The sequence below is a fragment of the Typopeltis vanoorti genome, chromosome 1 (genome assembly GCF_054136105.1).
Source record: "Typopeltis vanoorti isolate ZY-2024b chromosome 1, IOZ_Tvanoo_1.0, whole genome shotgun sequence".
Taxonomy (NCBI): Eukaryota; Metazoa; Arthropoda; class Arachnida; order Uropygi; family Thelyphonidae; genus Typopeltis; species Typopeltis vanoorti.
In genome coordinates, this window is record NC_143549.1 from 78,271,620 (window position 1) to 78,294,264 (window position 22,645).

Here is a 22,645-nt window from a genome sequence, read left to right on the forward strand (position 1 = left end):
TCAAATAACTTGATGTTTGCCTTGTAGCTTAAGATTAGGTTGACTTGTAATGTCAACTGGAAAAAAAAACAGGTCCTTTATCCATTGATTATTTTTTAATATTTCACATTCATAATTTTCCGATTCTAAAAAAAAAAATGGTAATTTCGTCAAGCAATTCCAAGAATCGCTTTAAAACTTTATGATTGGAAAGCCATCTAATTTCTGTATAATAAGGTAGATCGCCTGAAGTTAGACCTAGGTTCTAGTCTAGTCGCTGACTGGAGGAACTTTTTCTAAGCCTATCTTCGACCGGTTCCCGAGTTAGTCGATCTCTGGCATTGGCAAGCGGGTTTTTCCTCCCGGAAATTCGGGTTTTTCGTCCCGTAAACTCAAGAAAATCGACCATTAGTACCCACATTATTTCAGACAGTGACATATCTTGTTAGGGTTAGGTACCAAGAGATGGCAGCACTTGTTTGCCAGCCTCTTCATCGGTGGCTGCTATAATTAGTGATAGACATGGGTCAGCTATCTCTGATTGGCTACCGGTGGAGATTGAACTGCCCACTCAGTCTCCAAAAGCTAGATAGGGTATAAAGGCCTCGCCTACTCCCTATTAGGGAATAAAAAGGCATTAGTTGGTTTTTTTTTAAAGGTAGATCGCTATATTCACTTTCTATATCTTCTAGAAAGTTACTAAATTGGTGATGATTAAGCCCACGTGCACGAATATAATTTACAATTTTTTCTGACATTTTTAGGGCATTTTCAATATTTAAAACTTTGGAGCATAGTGTTTGCTGATGAATAATGCAATGAAAATGTTGAAAAGTATTATTACCTTGTTCTTTGCATTTTTATTTTAAATTTGTAACAACTCCTTTAACAACACCAGTCATGACAGAAGCAAGACAAACTAGCTTTTTTTAATGGTAAATTGTATTCATTCAAAACTTCTATAAGGACATCAAAAATATCGACTCCAGCGGCTGTATCATGCATAGGAATAATTTCTAGAAGTTCTTCACTTACGTCACTTCATATCACATCCACGAATAAAAACAGCCAGCTGAGCGATATCCCGTACATCTGTACCTTTGTCAATTGCAATGGAATAGATCTGAAATGTTGGGATTATTGATTTTAGTCGATTCCTTAAGTTCCCGGCTATATCATCAATTCTGCTAGCAATGGTATTTCGAGATAAGCTTATATTTAAGTTCAGGGGATAATAAATCCCCCATTATTTTAAAACCGGATATGAAACTGGAAGATCAAAAGCTAAGAGTTTCATGCCGAAGAACTATCGGCGAGTCCAAGCATGAGTCAACACCTGGTAGTACAACACTAGGCAACTCAGAGCAAGCTCCCGCACTATCCTTAATATTTTCTCATAAAATTTTTAAATTTCTTTAATTGGTCAGGACACAACACTTCAACTCAGTGGTGTAGCTAGAGCTTTTGCCACCAGGGGAGATCCCCGAGTTTGCCGCCCCTCTCAATACACACCAAAAATACTACAAAAAGTCAAAATGACCTACAGGGAAATAAATTAAAACACTATGTTTATTTTTGAAGTAAAACTTTAATTTCAACATTCTAAAATGTTATTTTTCTTTCTTTTTTGTTATAAAATCGTCGATGATATTGGCGAAGTCTATTTCATAGTAATTCCCCTTCAGTGAATTGTTTGGACTTGCATGCAATTAAATGTGATAACAAATACAGTAAGTGGTTTTTTCTGTAGCTCTATTGTCTTCAATAGGTTTGGTAAATACACTTTGTTGATTTTGAAGTGTCAACTTTAATTCTGACAATTTATCTTCACGAAGTTTCCCAACATATTTGTCGTAGTTAAGTTTATGATTTGTATCGTAATGCCTTTTAATATTATATTCTTTGCAAACAGCAATAGTTTCTATATATCAGGCATAATTTTTTTTTCTTGAATATAAAAATATTTTAACTCCTATTTTTCTTGAAGGGTGCTTAAGGGTCAAAGCTGTATAACTCAGAGGAGACCTCCATATAGCCTTTAAATGAATACGAAGAACTGACCAGGGCTTCTGCCCTAATGTCCAATCCTCACCTTCTCGTGGTGCACCCTGTTGGGCATCTACCTGGATACTGAACGAACGAGGATGGGCTGACAATTTGGGATTTAGCCGACCAAATTGTATTCTTATTGGCTTAAACGAATATTGAAAATGATGGTACAACATCACAAAATTTCATGCCGGCTGAGGCGTCGCCCGGTTAAACAAAGCCCTGTTGTTTTCTCCAGGGAACCAGGACGAACATCGAAAAGTCAACTATGGGAACAAATCTGAAAGCACACGCCAACTCAACATCACCAGAGTTAAAGATCGGTACTATCAACATAAGAAGCCTGAATGGCATAGAAATGGAGCTAGCTGAAGAATTAGATAAGTACCAGATTGACATAATAGGGGTGACTGAAACGAAAACAGACAAACACTAGTGAGATCTTTCTGAGCAATAAATACAAAATGTTATATTCAGGCAATGACAATCAAGGAAAAGGCGTAGCCATAGTATTCAACACAAAATACGAGGCTAATCTTCTTGAATGGCAGTCAGTCTCAAGTAGAGTAATGTAGGCAAATATGAGAATGGGGAACTGGACAATGAGACTTATTTGTGCCTATGGTCCCACAGAAGGTTCTACTAAGGTAGAAGTGGAGGAATTTTTTGAGGCTTTTGAAAAAGCAACTGACACAATGAAAAAGGAAAAGTTGGTCCTTGTTGGGATCTCAATAGCAGAGTAGGAAATGATTGCGAGACATACAAAAATATTTTGGGAAAATTTGGAGAAAAGAGCAAAGTTAATAATAATGGCAAATGCTTGTTGGATTTCTGCTCAGGACATGGACTGGTTATTACTAACACCATGTTCCAACATAAAAATATGCACAAATTCACATGGAGAGAAGCAGCAAGGAATAAGAAAAGTCTCATTGACCATGTTATTGTTGATACTGATGTTTTCTCCCTGGTGCAGGACACCTGTGTACAGAGGATTTGAAATTGGAAGCAATCACTATTTAGTCTTAAGCAGGATAAAATTGAATTTCAGATTGAAAAGAATAACATGTAAGAAAGTTTTAAAGCAAATAAAAGTTCAGCAGCTCTCAGATGTGAACTGTAGACTAAAATACACAAAGACAATGAAAATAGGTAGAATTGTTGAAAATGTCAACTGTGTTGTGAATGGGGAACCTGTAGACAAGTAAAACGTTTCGGCTACTTAGGCACGATTTTTACTGAAGATGGTAAATTAAATATGAAAATAGACAGCAGATTCAACAAAAGCTGGTATGGTAGGCAGTCAATTGAATAAATTTATATGGAATAAGAGAGAAATTAGTCAGAAAACTAAATTAGCTGTATACAAGACAGTGTTCAAACCAGTTTTAACTTATGGATCTGAGAGCTAGATCAGAAGTAAAACACTTGACCAAAGACTAGAAACCGCAGTTATGAGAGTCCTGAGAAAGATTAGAGGGGTGAACAGATGGCATCAATGGCAATATCATAATAAAAACGAGGATATTAGGAAAGAACTTGACATTGTCAGCATCCAGGAATGCGTTAGTAGAGCTAACCTCAGGTGGCATGGTCACTTAAACAGAATGGGCGAGGAAAGATTAGCAAAACAAGTGTTCTCTGAAAACGACCCAGAAGAAGATATAGATGTCTTGATACGGTACAAAGTGCCTTAGACGATAAAAATATAAGATCTGATAATGTTGGAGTCTTGACAAGTAACAGACTGATTTGGAGGAAAATTGTATATAGAAAGTTAGTAATGATGCAAATTTTTCATGTAGTACTCTCATATCCTGTACACCCCTTGAGGGTACACGTCAGGAATTTGATGATGCTTTTTCTTTAAAAGTACGATGTTCTTCTTCAATTAATCATTATTTAGTCATACTGGTTGAAAGTTTCGACATTATTATTTTTTTATAAATTCTTTATTAATTATAAAGAAAACACTACACTTTCTTATGACTTGAAAATTGCTAACGGCTAGCCTCCGATTGGTGTGGTCAGCGGCTGTATCCGCGTACTTGCTCGTTAAAATTCGATATTTATGCAGTAGTGTAACAATATTTCTTGAAATGACAAACAAAACATTATTTCCTTTAGAAATTTGAGAGTAGTTTGGCGTATAAAATAATCTTAAGTGGAAATGTTAATTTTGTAAATATGTTTATTTAATTCGGTGTTGTCAAAAGTTAAATAACCATATTGGTTACAATGTTTAGCGGGCCGCATGTTACTTGTCGGCGGGCCTCATGCGGCCCGCGTGTTTGACATGCCTGATGTAACACCTTTCTTGTATCTCTACAAAACTAATTTCGAAAATGTTAACAGTATCATTACACAATACCAAAATGCTAAATATACCTATCAGCCGGTCCTCCGGGTCTCACATATGTTACTACTAGAGGGCGAGAATGAAGTCTGTCAGAACTTGCACCACCACGTATAGTAAAACCGAAACTATCATCTTCTTTTTCTAGCTTTATTTGAATCGCCTTGGGACACACACACATGGTCTCTGCCACTAGAAATACAATTATGAATTTATATGAAATAATAGCTTCGTGAGATTGATATATTAATGACAGAATTAGGATCTCAAATATCAGAAAGCATTACATGTAAAACTTTTCTTTTATTGTAATTATAGTAGAATATCAATAAAACATGCGAATAAAAAAAATAATGAGTCACATGAATGGTTTTGTTATTATTATTACGTGGCACCTCTAGGGAGGGCACTTGCTCTACAACTCTGTCTCCACCAACTACATCTACTGACCACCAACACTAGTATTTTCACAGACATCCATGCCCACGGTGGGATTTGAACCCGCAGGCTTTAACTGGAGAGCGGATACTAACCATTCGGCCAACCAGGCCGCTCATGTGATGCCTAACTAAAGAATGGTTGTAAAAACCATTAGTACCATTGGGAGAAAGAGCTTAATTTTTTTTTTCTTTTTTTTTTTTTTTTTGTAACATTGAAGGCTTGTGACTGATTTGAATTTTTTTTTCCTAACCTACATATTTATAGGCTAGGGGAAAAAAAAAACGCATTATGTACTAATGTGAGCAAATTAAATTTAGCTAAAACCGATAACATGATATGAAGTTTTTGCAGGATATACAATTTTTAGTTACAGTAATAACCGTTTCATCGCTGTTATCATTATTGTGTCAGTATTTCCATACAGTGCATATTGGGCAAGAGTTTAATTAAATTTTATCTTTTTTTTCTTTTTTTTTCTCCAGTTCTAGTGTTTATATTATTAAGTTTGTCGAGAAGTTGAATCATATTAATAGTCTGTGATCCGAGTTCTTCTTCTTATTATTATATTTACAGTTATTATTATTACGGACAACTCTTATCAACCAAGGAGTTACTCATCGAGGGAGGCCCTAAACGTATCAAGAACAACTATTCGGCATTCGCACAGTATCTATCATAATTTGCTTTGAATTCATTTACAGTCATGGCACCCACAACAAACTCCGGCAGCTTATTCCACTCATTCACCACTCTCCAAGTAAAAAAACTGGTTCTAATACCCTGGCTAACTACACTCTTGCTCAGTTTCCATGGATGGCCCCTAGTTCTCCCATCACCAGACCTGTTCTGAAAAATTTCCTCTGAATTCATCTTGTAAAAACCCTTCAGTAATTTGAATGTCTCAATCACATCACACCTTTTCCGCCTATCAACCAATTTCTGTAACCCACAGATCTTCAACCTGTTCTCGTGTGGTTCATTCCATAGACCAGCTATTATCTTGGTCACTCGCCTCTGGATCCTCTCTACCTCCTTTCCATCAAGAAGAAACCCAGGGCACAGTAGTCAAGATGGGGTCTTATCAAGGCTCGATAAAGAGGAACAATAACTTGCTTATCTCTGCTCGTCAAAGTATTCTTCAGTAGCCAAGTGTTGATTTAGATGAGTTAGTTTAGCCACTTTTGCTATATGCCCCCTAAACCTCAACTCCCTATCCAAATATGGCGAGCAAAGTCATTAATCTGATTTTTGCAAAATATTTGCAAAAAAGAATTTTTGCAAATATTTTGCAAAACTCATTTTATTAAACATAATTTACAAACATTAAATACATATAGTTATATACTAAAATATTTCCCATATCAATACATCTCTGAAACATCGAAAATTCTATTATCAAATTTTCTTAGAAATTTGAAAATGCGGAGCCGCTCCGAGGCCCGAAAAACTGACGTCTGAGCCGGCCCTGTCAATATGACTCGAGTAATCAAATCTTGTTACTTGTCGAAGTGCAACAAAAACTACACCTCGGAGTAGATTTCTTAGCAGTTCTAACAGTAAAGGCATAAAGACTAAAGTAGTATTTCCCAACGTTTTTTGGATTATGCCCCACCTCAACGCCTCAAAGATTTTGATGTCCCCCTCGCCGACAATGGTGAGTGTTTTGAGTATATCAGTGATGAGGTGACGAATGCAACATCATTTTTTAATTGCCCCCAAAATATTCAAATTTCCCCACGTTGAGAAACACTGGACTAAAGTATCATCAAGAATGAATGAACTAAACATACCAGAGGATATTATCAGTCCGGTAAAGTCGTTCACATGTAAAAAAAGGTCAGAGCTATCAGTTTCGGTTCATCTCCAAGGATAATGAACCGAAACTTTACCACATCACATTGAATCAGAGCCATTTGAAAAAGTCAGACTCGTATATTAGTTCCTTGTTCTGTATTACCTGAATTACTAGGTTGTACAAAGTATGATACAAGATATTGAACCGGGTGTCTCACTCATTAGAAGGAACTGCAGGTTCGTCTTTTGCCAGTCCTTCACATCAAGGTAGGTTCCATGATTTTGATGATGTCTTGGGATACCTCCGGAGTACCTACTACTGTTGCGCCCAGGCAATCATGAAGTACATGATCAGCAGTTTCAACTACAAGTTCAGATTACACGAGTCGGTTCATTATCCTTGGAGATCCTTCTCACAACAGTGTGGGTCCTGCTACAGATGCTGCATTACCAAATATAACCAGAAGCATCATATGAAACTGCATGAAAATATCAGAGAGGAACCTTAGTGTTGCATTTATCGGATTTAGACATGAAAATAGAGTTGAAGAGGAGGCAAGACATGACGTGCATGCGAAATAAAAAAAAATTACGGGTATGCATGATTTGAAGAGTGAAAAAGAGTGGAAGGAAAGATGGTCATGCCAAAGACGTAACGAGTGATTTGAGAGAGGCGCTCTCTATTGCGATTCCATTATTAAACGTGTGGTGAATGAGAAGGTGCATAAGGTAAGGTTTGTTTACCTGGAGGTAGAATGAGCAGAATGGTTGAAACGTTGGACATGAGGAATAAGCGAGCAAGAGTTGGTGGTAATAGTAGGGACGAATGATTAGGATAAGAAAATGTTAAATTGGATATCAGTGTGTTGCCCAGTTATGAGAGTGATGAATTGAGGTGGCGAGCAAAAATTATGAATGCTATGTTAGTGCAGCTATGTGAGGGAAAGGAGTGCATTTTGTGAATCTGTGGGATGAATTCGAGAGAGATGGAATTGTATAAAGAAGATAGGCTACATTTCAATGTTTTTGGTATGAGTCGGTTGGAAAGATTGTTGCTGGATGGAGAGGTAATGACTGATGAACAGAGATGTGCTAGGTGATATGAAAGAGCAAGAAACAAGCTAGGAAAGATTGTGAATAGATAGGTATTATAAGTAAGATAAATGATATGATGGAAATACAGCAAAAACAAGGAAACGGGAGAGACTTTGTGAAACATGTAGATGCTGGATTCAGAGGTAAATGTGTGTGAGAGTGGGGGAAAAAAAGGATCAAAGATGTCCTGGGATGGGAAAGAATTTGGGTGTCAGGAAAAGTGTAGAATTAGAATATACAATATAGACGAAGGGAATGGGGAAAGTAGAGGAGTCACATCTGAGAAGTGATGTTTGTAGGCTTGTAGAACCAGATATGATTACTAATAATAATGAAGAGCCAAAGGCTTCAATTCGGCGACATGAACATATTTAAGTTAAGGGATATTATCCCATATTGTTTCTTAGCCGAATAGGAGGGATGCAAGTTCTGTTCGCTACAAACTTGGTCTACCTACTCACTGATGAGACCTCAAAAAAGGTCGAAACCGGTCTAGGTAGTGACCTTCTCTCATAATGTTGAACAATAATACAGCTCCTAGGAGTACATTATGGGTAAATATCAAGAATAGTGATCGGAGCTTGCTCCACCCTTTCTATGAGTTGCCTCAGCTTGCACTACCTTCAAGGGTCAGTTGCTGCACTATCCAGGTATTTGCTTACGCTTGGAATCGCCGAACTTTATATATAATTTCTATATTCGGCATGAAACTCTTTGAGTTTCTTATTCGGCTAAGAAACATTATGGGATAATATCCCTTAACTTAAACCAGATATGATTGTTATGCTTGTTTACTAATTCCAGAAGTATTCGAAATAATGGGAAGAAAATTGTTGCATTGATTGGATTTATTCTCTCCAAAATTGTTTCTATAAATGGGACATGGTTAGATGAGGATGATGTCCTGACAGGAATATAGAACATATATATTTTAATGAAGACAGACAGGAAAGAAAGGGGGGGGGGGAAGTACTGTTGATGGTAGCAGATGAGTCGTGCCCATTTAAGGTGGATTTACAAGGGGGGGGGTACAGTGGCAGCGGTTTTGAGGTAGTATTCTGTCAGGTAGAGGTGAACAGAATGAAATATTTAAAGTATAGACTTGGTAATGTCTGAGAAAGAAATGTATAAACAAATGATTGTGTGTGACTTTAATTATAGTAATATAAATTGGAATGATAAGACTGCATCTAGGGGCAAAGAGAATAAATTTCTGGAGTTTTTGAAAACAATTACCTTAGATAGTACGTAACAGATAATACACGAGGATCAAGAGTATTGGATTTGATCATCTCATCGAATGTTTTTATAAATGGGGTATCAAATCTTCTACCAGTTGGCGTGAGTGACCATGAGGTGATCATTTGTAGGATGGCCAACCATATGAGAGCTTCTGCTAGAAACGGATTATGGAATTATAAAGATGGTAATTATGAAAAGCTCAGGAATAGCTTGCAGCAATAACTTGGAATGATGAACTGGATGGAAAGTATGTCAATGCAGCTTGGGGTCCCTAATCAAGAACTATCTGGTGGAGGCAATATCATAATTTATTCAAAAAGGCCAAGGAATTAAACAGAGCAGGCGTGAAATAGATGAATCAAGAGGTAAAGTATGCTAGCTGGAAGAAGAAGAAGGTATTATGGAAGAAGCACAAGATGAGTGATTATAACAACCATTTACATGAGAAGTACAAAGACCAGGCGAGGAAGGTGAATGAAAGTGAGTCGCTTGATAAGGATAACAAAAGTGCAATACGATCAGCACTTAGCTAATGAGGCTAAAAAAGTCCTAGGGAATTTTTTCGATATATTACCAGTAGAAGAAAGAATGATTATGGAAGGATGACATTGATGAAAATAACAGCTGCAGAGGGTTCAGGTGTTTAATTAGCAATTCATAAAGGCATTTCATTCTTGTGAATGTGATATCATGCAGAACTTGAATGCAGTGGGAATGTTAGTCAGTGCTATATGAGGAAATGAAAAAACTTGATGTTAATAAGGCTATATGACTTGATATTTCACCATGTGTTTTGAAGGAACGTTCTGGAGAGACAACAACTTTTACATATCTTTTGAACGCGAGTCTTTCACTAGTCCAAGTTCCAAAAGAAAAAGTCCGAATCATAAGGGAAGTAATAAGACTATGGCTTTGAATTACAGGCAAGTCCATGTGTCTGAATTTGTGGTTAAAGTGCTAGAGAAGTTAGGACCAAGATACAGAATTGAGTTGACAATAGGAAAATATTCTTGATGGACAGCATGGGCTTGTTAAAGGCGATGCATATAAATGCTATGCATATACAGTGCTATATTTAGATTTTGATAAACTGCCACACGACAAGCTGGTAATTAAATTGAACGAATGGGACTGAACAGCAGATTAGTGCGCTGGATCGGGAATTGGCTGTCGGTAGGTATCAGCGAGTTTTCTATGGAGGAGCGATGTCCCAGAAGAGGAAAGTTATTGGTGTATACCCCAAGTGTCTGTTTTGAGTCCATTGCTGTTTAATTTTTATGTAAATGATATTGGGAGAGATATGAATGGTAATATGCAGTTTGCAGATGACGCAAAGTTGAGAAGCGCTATCAGGAGCAGAGTGGATTCCTTTGATATGGGGCCCCTGCCAAAGCTTTGCAAAAGGACTTGAATGTACTGCTGAATGGGAAAATAAATGGGACTATCAGTTCAATGTTGCGAAATGTAAGGTTTTGAAATTTGAGAAGCAAAGATGGAATGTAGAGTACACAATGGATAAAAATATATTAGAGGAAGTAGATGAGAGATCTGGGAGTGATTATGGACAATCTAAAATTTCGGGACATACTTCTAAAATTATGAGGACAGTACAGCGGATAATGAGAATGATGCGGAGGGGACTGCCTTTCTATAGGTAAAGATGTTATGGTTCCATTGTATAAGGCTTTTATCAGGCCATATATGGATTATTTTGCACAGATGTGGTCACCTGGTGTTCGAAAAAAAAAAAAGATGAAGCTATTGGAAAGGGTCTAGAGACGATTGACTAAGGTGGTTTCTATGGAATGTTGAGTATGGGGACAGACTAAGAAAATTCAATTTGCAGAAACTGGTGGATAGGAGGGGACGGCATATGATTGAGACATAAGTTGTTAAGAGAGTTATTACCAGGTTAATGTGGTGGAGGTTTTGCATAGAATGGGTGAAGACAGGGAGAGAACAAGAGGTCATCCCTTGAAGCTGTATAAGGAGAGTGAGCAAGAGGAGCGAGTTTTATTGCATGGAGAGTGGTTAGTGATTGGGATGCATTGCTCGAGCGCGTGCGGAGACAGTAAACATATTTAAGACTCAGCATGATAAACTGAGTGTGTGACAGTGGGACCTTCAGTGATGGGTCTTTTGATTCCATGGGATTTGATAATAATTTTGTTGAAAAATCCATCAGCGCCTCTGCTTGTAATATTTCATTTGTATATCTTACTAATTTTTAATACTCGCTTAGTTTTATAAGGATGAAATTCTTGAAATCCAATATATCTTTGTAAAGATTACGGTATTTTAAATTCTTCTCCAGCCTCTTACCACTGCTGGATATAGGCCTTTCCCCTTAACTTTTCAGTTGATTCCCTTTAGCTAACGTTCACCATCTCATGTCAGACATTTTTAGATCATCTCTCCACTTGTTCTTTGACGACTTGCTTCTCTTAGTATCCACTCGGTGCTTAACTTTGTTCGTATTTCTTTAATATGCTAATATGGGCAACTTATCTCCATGCTTTACAGCAGTACCGTCTTAACAGTATTTTAAGCTCCTGGGCAAAGCAATGCAAATTCTGTACTTCTCTCATAAAAGTACGCTTCATTTCTGCTCAAAGGGTTACTACCTGGGGAAAAAAATATTTTTTTTTTTTAATTTTATTTCTAGTATAGTATGAAAAGTATTTAGTTATTGACGTATTGTGCGCCATCTCCAGTTCTCTTTCTCAGCTCAGTGTTCCAGCGAGCGGTCGAGTAATTTATACACTCTGCCAAGAGAGCTCTCTGAACAATATATCAGCATGGAACCGCTGGACAACTGCCCAGTGTGTGCATGCCTTAAGACGGCCCTGCTTTATAGTACTTCACAATATCCTATGTTCCAGTAATCTAATTTTATCTCTTTTTGTAATGCTGATCATTCTTCTTTCCAAAGCTCTTTGGTCCACATGCAACCTTTTAATGAAAAGTATTTTAAATACATTTCATTAAAGGTTCTTTTAACAATAAATTTCATTTGGATTTGATTTCGTTGTATGTTATGGAATTTTTTTTAAAAATTCTAGTTCATTTATCTTTAAGATCTATTTCAACAAACATATCGATGCTTCTAATTTCTGAGACTTCACTTGTCACTGGTAAAAATTTTAATTCCGCAAGACGTGACTTTTCAAAAATTTCGTGAAAATTTCTAATTCAAAAATTACCTTTCAGAAATTCAGAAAAAAGTAATTTAGATAATCTTTTTTCGGGCATAAATAATCAATTTTGCATTCGTTACCTTCCTGTTCATATGAAGTTGCGGACGAGAATGCGGCAGACGAAATCATTGGACGTAACAGCAAAAGATTTTGAATTTAATTTAATAACTCTTTTGGTTTATACATGGAAATATCAAAACATCGTGAAGTTAATGGGATGGCTTTAACTCTGGTGTATACTCCATATTTCTATTTATCGTTAATTCTGATATATGTTGATGTAGAATTTTATGACGCACTATCTCCGCTGCAAAATGGCGTAAGCATCACCGTTTGCATTCTGCGACGATGACAACAACATGGAAGTCGAGCACATTCACAAATGAAGTGTCACGTGATTTTGAAAATATCTATTAATGTCTTGTATTCTTATGATTCGGTTTGTGGCATTTTATAAAACTCTTCTGAAATATCTTGTTTTTGATAATATACTGTAAAACTCGATGCAGCTTAGAAATACCAAAGCGCTTTACATCGCTTTTTACAGAGGTCAAGTCTCATGAGAATGTTACAAAAATAACCTTGTTTGTCTATCTGTTTTATGCTAAATATGTTTTGTAAATAACCCTATGAGAATAGATTGTATTTACTGTGTTTTATTTAAAGTTTCTAGAATGTCAAAAACAAAGGCAATGCTTTGTTATCGGAACTTTGTATAATAGCTATGTATAACACAAGAAAGTTGTTTAGTTTACGATCAAGTGTGTGAGAAAGTTGTCTGCGAGCTCTGCGCATGAACACCTTCAAAGTTAGTATCAAAGAGATCTGCTAATTTCAGAAAAGTTTCCGCTGCCCAACAATACAAGGGGAAAAAAAAGTGTGCACGGAGGAGAAGAAAGAACGGGTCGGCCTTAACAAAAAGATCAAGGAGAACTGCCGATTTCTTCGGGGTTTGGTGCAAGGTCCCGAGAAGGCGAAAATAAAAGGGGACTGAGCCGAATATCGTGAGGGGAGAGTCCAGGTTTGCCGACAGAGGAGAGCCGAGATCGAGTTGCCGAGAGAGCAGAGGCAAAGCGCTGTTACCGAAGAGAGCCAGAGAAAGTCGGCAGAGAACCAGAAGCAGTCTGACCCAGAGGACCAGACTTTACGACGAACACACGCCAGAGGAAAAATTGGGAGAACAGCCGATGCCAAGTGCTAGTCGGATGTCCTAGTGATGCGGGAAGTCAACCAAAGCCAAAAGCCGCAGAGTGATCCTCAAGCCTGCACGCTGAAACTTCTTGCCTGAGCTTTTGAGTACTGGGAAGATTGCAGGCCAAGACCCGCCAAATATTCCGACGAAGCGACCCCCTGAAAAAGACTCTGAACGGAAACCTAAGGCCTCTGACTAAAGAAAAGCCATAGTGACTTTGATGCAGGACCTTTGGGAGGTGTCGTGGCAAAAAACCTCTGTAAGCGTATTACATCCTTTAATGTACATTCTTTTTGTAATCTAAGAAATATGTCATAGATGGACTGATAAGAAATAGTAATAAGAAATATCTATAAGAGAGTCCTTTGATTTGTTGTTAACTGGAATATAAATTGTAAGATAACTTGCCATAGCTAGCTAATCTCTTTATGAGTAAATTAGTCTCGGCAATTTAATTTTTTTTAGCAGAGAAGTAACAGAGTAATTATATTGTATAGTCATTTAATATTGAAAAGGGAAAGTTTGTTTCTTTATACCAAAAGTATATAAAGGATAGGTAGAGAGAGAGAGAGAGAGAGTAACCTCCCTATCGCTTATTTAATGTACCTTGTTTTTATTGTAAATAAGTGTTTTGATTATATGTCAATAGAGTGCTGTCTGATTGTTTATTTTACAACACTGTTCCTAAAAAAAAAAAAAAAAAACGCGAACTTAAGAGCGGGAAACCAAGTAAGATAGCCGAAGCGTACAAATAGACCACGACTGTTTGTCAAGTTTTACTGAAGGAATTTGTGTTAGAGAGAGAGAGAGAGAGAGAAAAATCAACCCCCCCCCCCGTAATACGGAGTTTTGTGCCAATTAAAAGATACTAGTGGCGCAGTCTTATCAAATAAAATTTCTAGTATCCATAGGCATAAAACTCGTAGTGCGAAAGGTAGATAAACTAAGTACGCAATAATAAGATGGAATAGTGAGAATAAGAAAGGAATATATATAAAAGTTAACAATAACGGTGGCTTATAAATACCAAGTAATAGCATACCGTTTACAATACCCATATTTATGGCTATTTCGTCACATTTACCATGCGCGTTTTCAAAGCATTTATATTTATGACCGTATACCATGTTTTCTGAATAAAAATGATGCTTGAATTATTAAAAACATGGCAGAATTTAGACCAATTCGCAAGACGATCAATCGGGAACCTCCTGCCCAGTCCGCCTCTGTATGCGAGACTAAAAACTCACGTTTCCAGGAGGGAAAAAAAAAAAAAAAAAAAAAAAAAAAAAAAAATGGAAGTGAACCGGTCAATTTACAATAAGCAGTGCAATGCAATGTTGTTTGAAAGGGACAGATCGCAAGATATCACTGGACTATATTAACATTTTTGATTTAGAACAAATTATATTAAAAAAAAACGAATCTAGCAAAATTTAATGCCACACATTCCACACAGAGTTTTGTGTGTTAAAATATCACAATATTCCACACAAAGTATTTCAAATCGCGATTAAATGCTGATTCTGGGCAAGGAATATATCATTACTGAGAAACACAAAGAAATTTCTACCTGATAATCAAAAACAATAATTCATTCTTCTTCCTCCGCATCTAAAAAAATAAAAATACTGGGAATATGAGGACATGCTCCAAAGTAACATTCCCCACTATTAATGAGAACAGACATTGTACTAAATCTTTCTTTTTTCCGTTCTTGATCTTTACTCTAGTTCCACGCAAATATTCCTTAAAAACACTCCTACCAATATTCGGTTCGAACATGCGCTATAGAAGTGAGTATCTTATTGATGAAACTAGTTTCACCCTTTTCGTGATTTCAGAATAAGAAGTGATGTCCTCTCAAACGTACCTTCATTCTGGAAGGGATGAGACTCTATGAAGTCGGCTGTAAGCTGTATGGTGATTATTCAGAACACAGGAACCAAGGTGATTAATCACTGCATGGTTCTTGCACTTATGGGAAGTTGCCGTATGTCTGAACGAGCTCTTCATATCCATGCCCGCAGTTTTTACAAATGCAGATAGTAACGGCAATGTAATGAATACTGTTCACAATCTAGACAGAGGAAATGCCCGAGATTTGAATTACGGTCTTGTAGAATACGTCTACACACTCGTTCCCATAAACCACATAAACGATTTATTCGTTTACTGATTAACGTCAAATGACGGAACATTTTCTTCAGTTAGAAACTCGATCCACGGACGCTACCACATTCGCCCTAACATAAAATCAAAAGCAATGTGCAGTTTTCCTTCACTCCAGAAATGTGATAAATACTGATTTTTATTTACCACCTGCTAAAGGTGGTAAATAAAAATCAGTATTTATCTATTACTATATGCATATTATCAATCAGGAATTTTATCCATGAATACTAATACATGGAGTCCTGATGTAGCTTTAAAATTTTCACGCATGGTCTCTAGAGTGGATCATAATCTTCAGCTTTCCTTCTAGGAAAGCTGGATAATTGGAGGGGAGGGGGAGGTAATATTCTTATACTTTATAAAAACAGCCACTGGCAATATTCTTAACATTTTACCACAAATGCAAAAAAAGTAACACGTGCATTGTGAATGTAGGACTCCATAAAATAGTTACGGTAGTTCTACTCTTATATACGAGCAAAAACGGAGTAAATGTCTGATTTTTTTTTTTTTTTTTTTTTGCCAGTAGCTAGAGGAAGATTATTCAAAGCAAATTTCTTAAAAATATGAGTATTGACACAAGAACGGTTGCACAAACAGTCCCTCAAAATTATAGCAAATGGGAAAAAAATAACGAATTAAATGTAAAGTAAAATAATGAATATTTTGCAAATAAGGCGAGAAAAATGTGATAAGTTAGTTATTTATTCTTATACATATTTATTCCACTTTGTAAATATTCTATATTTTTTGTTTTATAGATGATTTTTATAATGTAATTATTTCGTTATTGTGATTACTTGGCACCTACACGGAGTCTCAGAGCTCATTGCAGAAGGCCATCACGCTAACCTCGCAAATTTATTTTATTATACAGTATTATATGACACCTCTGATGAGAAGGGAGGTCTCTATCTGTACTACACAATCCACTATCTGTTTGCCAGTTTTTCGGGACTAAAAATCCAAGTTTCAGGAAGAAAAACTTTGTTATCGCCGTATACCCGGCCTGCTGGTTGTCCTGGTGGTTACCTATCCACTCTCCAAACAATAGAGTTCGAATCCCTCCATGGGAATGGTTGTAATTGTCATACCAATTCTGTGTGGAAGGAGAGTTGCGACTCTGCCATGTCTTCTAGTAAAGTAGCAACTCCAAAAATCTTATGAAATACGGCGTGTGAGGACATGTGATAAAAAATCTCCGGTAATTCACTTTCAGGTTGAAAAGCCCTTATATAAGGACTCGGGTCTTTCCAACCAAATAACATCGCTGTTGCCAACTGAGTTAAGGAACGCTTTTATAAAAACATGCTTTACTTCTTACTATTAGCTTTTTTTTTCTTTATTGGATGGGGAGGGGGGGGGGAGAATTGTGAAATACTTATTTTTCATTTACAATATTTAATGAAGAGATAGAGGCGCATAAGAATGAGGTTCTAGAACTGTTGCATAACTTGCATAAGAATTTGATAACAAGCACAGAATGGGATCTCAGCACGAATACTAAAAGGAATATTCAGCTGATCTGCTTGTAATCTGAGTCTCAGCTCAGGAAAAAATCCCACAAGAATGATAATCGAATAGTCCCGTTGTTCAAAGGTGGTAGAAAAACTGATAAGTCTAGCTACTAACCTACCCGAATCTCTCTCTCTAGATTTCTGCACTGATTTCTTTCGAGCAACATCCATGCAGAAAACGCTCGTTAACTGAAATAGAAGGAAGGTGTGAAAAGAAACGTAGTTACACCAATATCACACCCATCTTTTTCTTTTTAGTGCTGTAGAGATTTGTAACAACAGAACTGTGAAACTTTATATACCAAAGTGCGGAAAGTAATGAGTTAAATTGCGCTTTGGGGTGGTATTCATCCGACAAATCCTAAATAAATCTCGCATGAGAATGCGAATTATTGGATCATGCTACTGACAGAATACATTTCTCATCTCAGTAGCAATATCATTTATATAATGGTCATCAGTTCTAGTATTTAGAGTAATATGTTTATAAGACAATTATTTTGCATCAATCTTACACTTATGTAATGGTTCTTGGCTTCTATAAACATCTTTTCATTCATACCGAGAATCCAGTATGTACGGAGTCTCAGTGTTATTTTACATATGTTTGGGCAACTCAATTAAGTCTGCATTTCTTCAATGACAACGTGCAGGTGAAACATTCGTCTTCCTAAGAAATCCTCAACGCCTCTTTCTGATTATTTTATTGAGATCACAGTTTAGCCTGTGATCTCAACACGTTTTATTATTTTCATGATTAAGAGAAAAAAAAATTCGAAAGGACATTGTCAAACTGAAAAAAAAAAAAAAAAAAAAAAAAAAAAAAAAAAAAAAAAGCGGTTAAATTCCAGGACAGTCGGCACTATTATTTACATACATGGAAGAACTGACGGGATTTGTGTCAAAAATGATGATTTTAGGATATCAAACTGAAAAGGAGCTGCTTAAGCTTTTCTTTTCTTTTTTTTTTTTTTTTTTTAATTAAGAGCCATTTTCGTGATTTACAGTTAAGTTTAAATCACCCGAGGTTATCTGTTGGTGCAAGCAAAGGCCATCAGTTTCGAGAGGTTCCCTGGCCGGTCCTCTTGACAAATCGACGAGCCTCTAAAGCATGTGGGTCGTGGGAAAGAAAGACCCATGGCTTGGTAAAAGGCTTTTTCTTCTTTCGTTGAGAAAGATTCCGATAACTAGTTATAATGTATCCACTTCTATCAGAGAATCACCACCTACCCTCACTGGAAAAAAAAAAAAAAAAAGAAGAAGTCCAATGATTCCATTTCCTTTGCCATTTCATGTTCCTTTTATATAAAAAAAAAAAAGAATCATTTTTCCTTCCACAAATGCGACATTCTTGAGCCCTTTAAAAATATTGTATTTGTGACTGCGAAAATTCCTTCAATCTTTTTGTAACGAAGCGTTTTAATTTGAAGCAAAAGAAAAAAAAAAGATACCAGTCGCGCCAAAGCAGGATACGGATGACTAGTAATATCTATATTGTGTGTGCCAGCTGGCGAACAGTGATTGCGGATCGTGAATGTGCCTTGTCATGATTAGACAACATGTCTTAGTTCATTTTACGTTTTTTGCGCACTGCGTCTTCGAGAAAATGCCGCAAAACATTCAGTTAGAAATTCATTATTTGACCACTGGCTAATCATGTTACCATTTTTCTTTCGTGAGTAAACAATTACGAACACAATCTTCACACTGACGTTCACTTCCCATCTTTCTTTGGTATTTAATGACTGGGTCATAATATTAGCATTATAAGCATAAACTCAACGAGATGAGGGGAAGGGATTATACATTAGCGTCACTTAATCACGGAACTAAATTTTCATAGCTCTTTGTCGCTTGCATATCTTCACATGGTACTTATTCTGCCCGAACTGTGAAAAATTAAATATATCATGAATGGAAATTTCCTTTGGTTCTGTTATTTGCTAATCTTCCCCATACATATTACTAACACAATGTCGATATTATCCACTCAACATATTTTATCTGAATTTATATTCCATTGATTTGATGCAATTTAATACGTTGCATCAGCGCTGAATGCAGATCAAGACTGCAGTTTTATTTTTTGTTGTTCGATGTCCTTATGAGGAATACTGCAAGTCATTTATTGATTTAACATTGCAGGAGTAGCCTGCCATTTCCTAAATTATGAATAGGAATCCTATGTGAACTGATGGACATACCTGGGGAATAACGTGTCCAGAGAGAGGGAAAGAAAATTATTCAGAAAAGTATATTCTGTTAATTATTTCGTTTTCTAATCATATGAAATTCCGTTTTTTTATAGTTATTAACATTATGTATTATCATAATACTACACCCAAACAATAATCCTGTGATACATTTGAAATGGATGTTTGATGGACAGAGCACTCGCAGCGATAAGCCTGAAGAAAGAAAGAAAAAAAAAAAAACAAAAAAAAAAAACGTATACTGTATTTCTTTCAATAATTTTTTTTATGTAAGATTGTTGGCACGAAGAACTGAGAAAGCACAGCAGAAGCTTTCTATGATCTTGGCACACAACACTGTGTGTGTGTGGAGGGGGGGGGAGGGATCGGCACTGTGTTCTTCTCTAATATAAAAGTACTAATATAAAAATGTACTGGGACGGACTGGAATCCATGAACAGTCTTAATGTTTATAGATGTGATCTCTCCGGCTTAAGAATATTTCTGGGTATACAGTTGTGCCTGTCTATTAATTCAGACGACCTGGTTGCAACTAATATCGAAGCTTCCAATTCCTATTGTGTCATGAATTGTGAATATCCAAGTAATAGATGAATTTCATCAACCGGTAAGAGACAGATCTCACCATCCTGAGTACTGAAGGTCTGAAGTGACTTGGGAAATCTCTAGAGTAGGATTTACCTTAACTCCCACACACGGCTTAATGTACGATACGTTTAAGATCTTTCGTGAGTGGTATTCGCATTAAGAAACATTTGCGAGAGAGAGAGATAGACATGCTGCTACTAAAAAGCATGACTTATTCTTACCGAAGAATAAACATACCAGTTTTTTCCCCCTTAAGAGAACCAAAATGTCACGAGTAAATTAGATGATCAATTTTCGCGCTAATGTCTTACGTTAGTTGAGTTTAAATGCGCCAAACAGCAGAATATTAATACACAGTCAGTCAAATGACGCGTCACAGAAGCATACCTTAATAGTGGTTTGGCTAAGAATTACATAACCGGAGGAACTAGTTCTAGAGACAAAACATGGTATCTTTTTTTCAAGCCACTTCACTCCAATAAGTAGGGCGGTGATCGAACACTGGATCATGAAATTCATTTACCACCTAAAGACAGGCATTAAAAATCCATGCCCATAGCTCGGCCAACCAGGCTTATAACTTATGAAGATACCTATAACAGTCTGGTCTGGAATTAAAACAATTCGTTATTTTATTCGTTATAAAAGTTAAATCGCTTTCATAACACAACAAAGACCTACATTATCAATTATTTATCCTCTCTATATGCACTCGTCCTAATATTTTTCTCTTGAAACTATATCTCCGTGTATTTGAATACCAATGCTGTTCAGACGATTAATTTGAGTTGCTGACATTTTTCAGGATACCAGAGCGACATCAAGTATATCAGCCATATTGACATAAGTAACCCATTTCATGTCTCGCTAATTTAGTTGCATATGCCACTTATTTTCCCTTTTTTTCTAGTTCCTAGCACAGATCGCAAAAAAAAAATTCCTTGAGGAGAACAGCGTGTAACAATAGCCGAAAGGATAGGCTTATTGTACTAATATAATACTTCCCAGCAGGGCCGCCGAGAGGGGGGGGGTCACATCTGAGACTTTTGTCACGGGCCCGGCATCGAAAAGGGCCCGACCGTCGGGCCCCGACGTGTCATAACTGTGTTTATAATGCATGGTTTTAATTCTCGTAATAATACAACAATGATAAAGGATAATGGCATATATCGAGAATGATAGTGTTGTTTTAGACAGACGGCTACGCTCTTTAGCCGTCTGTCTAAATGAAATTTTTAGCCGAAATAAAATATTGCAATCTAGTACCATATCGATTGATATTGCATCAGCAAATGTTGAGTCTCTTCTGAAAGAACTTGAAGATTTTAGAAGTGGCAAGATGTTCTCTCTGAAGCTACACTTGTTGCAATTGAATTGGGTATAACCCCAAATGTAGAAAAAACGGTCGAAAGCGAAGAGAATAAAGCTAGCAGATGAAGAAAGTGCAGATGGGGATGATACACAAGAATATTTTAAAAGAACTGTATATTTTGTTATACTGGATACAATTATTTCCAAACTTCACATCTTTAAAAACCATTCAGAATTTATTTTCACCATATATTAAAATTCCAAACAATGAATCATCAAGAAATTTCTGACTCGTGCAATAATTTAATAAATAAATATTCGAAAGACTTAACATCATCGCTGAAAGACGAAATCTATCACATAAAAAAGATTTATAACGCCACGTTTAAAGATGTTATACCAGAACTAGATTTATTAAATACCATTTATAAATTTCGACTTCAAGTGTTTTTCCCGAAATATGTACTTCAATCAGAATTTTTTGCAGAATACCAGTAACAGTTGCCGAGGGTGAAAGAGCGTTTAGCAAACTTTCAGCAATAAAGAGCTTCTGTAGATCATTAATGCTCCAGGAAAGATTAAACGGCTTAGCTTTGCTATCAATAGAACATGATCTGGCAATGAAAATTGATTATAACGAGGTGATTAAAGATTTCGCTAACCATAAAGTGAGGAAGTGGATGCAATAAAAATTTTAAAATATTTAATGTTTGTATTTTGTATGGTATGCAATGTACCGAATTTTGAATTTATTGTACGCTTTTTTAAATGCACGTTTAATGTTTTATATGACTTTTTTTTTTTTTTTATTAAACAAGAGTGATGCATTTTTTTTAAAGTGGGGCCCGGACCACAGACTTGTCACGGGTTCTAAAATTTCTCTCGGCGGACCTGCTTCCCAGTATAAAATAAATAATTTTAGTAATGAAATCATCACAATAAAAAAAAAAATTGTAGCGTAATAACAAACTTGGAAATCTAAAGTGATCAAAAATATCAAATTAAAAATATCCATTTTTTTCTGAAATATTTCCTGAATCAACAGGTTTTTTTCTGGGAATATGTTTGTTTCAACACTATTTATTAAACAATGGTCAAAATCATTTTGACTGGAAAGTCAATTATCAATAGCAATGTACATTAGTTATTATTTCTACTTCTTTATGAGAAAAGAACATTGAGGATAACAAGAAAAGTTGCACGGGTGGGGACTTGATGTCTTTCTCATTTACTATACAGAACGCCTTTATTTCACTGGCACGTGCGCACATACAACTCAATAAAAGAGAGTGGTGAGGAATGGGTTTCAATTTCCCTGCATTGCCTGGAAAAATAAAATAGCGTGCATTTCCCATCCTCTTAGTGAACGGACAATCGCTATGACGACGAGGGTGGCGCCAAAAGCGTACTATATATTGATAGACGACGCTAATAAACTTTTCTCATCCATTCTGATGGAAATAGTTTCATAGAAACAGATGACAGGCTATTGAAAC

The 22,645-nt window shown here is 36.3% G+C and overlaps 1 protein-coding gene across 1 annotated transcript in view; it reads right to left on the reverse strand.

Annotated features, from left to right (window-relative positions):
- The window catches only part of LOC150110118 (glutamate receptor-interacting protein 1-like), a 311,102-nt gene that overhangs the window by 225,939 nt on the left and 62,518 nt on the right, over positions 1-22,645 (reverse strand). The window contains exon 6 of the mRNA XM_090397962.1: positions 4,417-4,576. Coding sequence (XP_090254088.1) covers positions 4,417-4,576 — 160 coding nt within the window. The remainder of the gene's footprint in view (positions 1-4,416; positions 4,577-22,645) is intronic.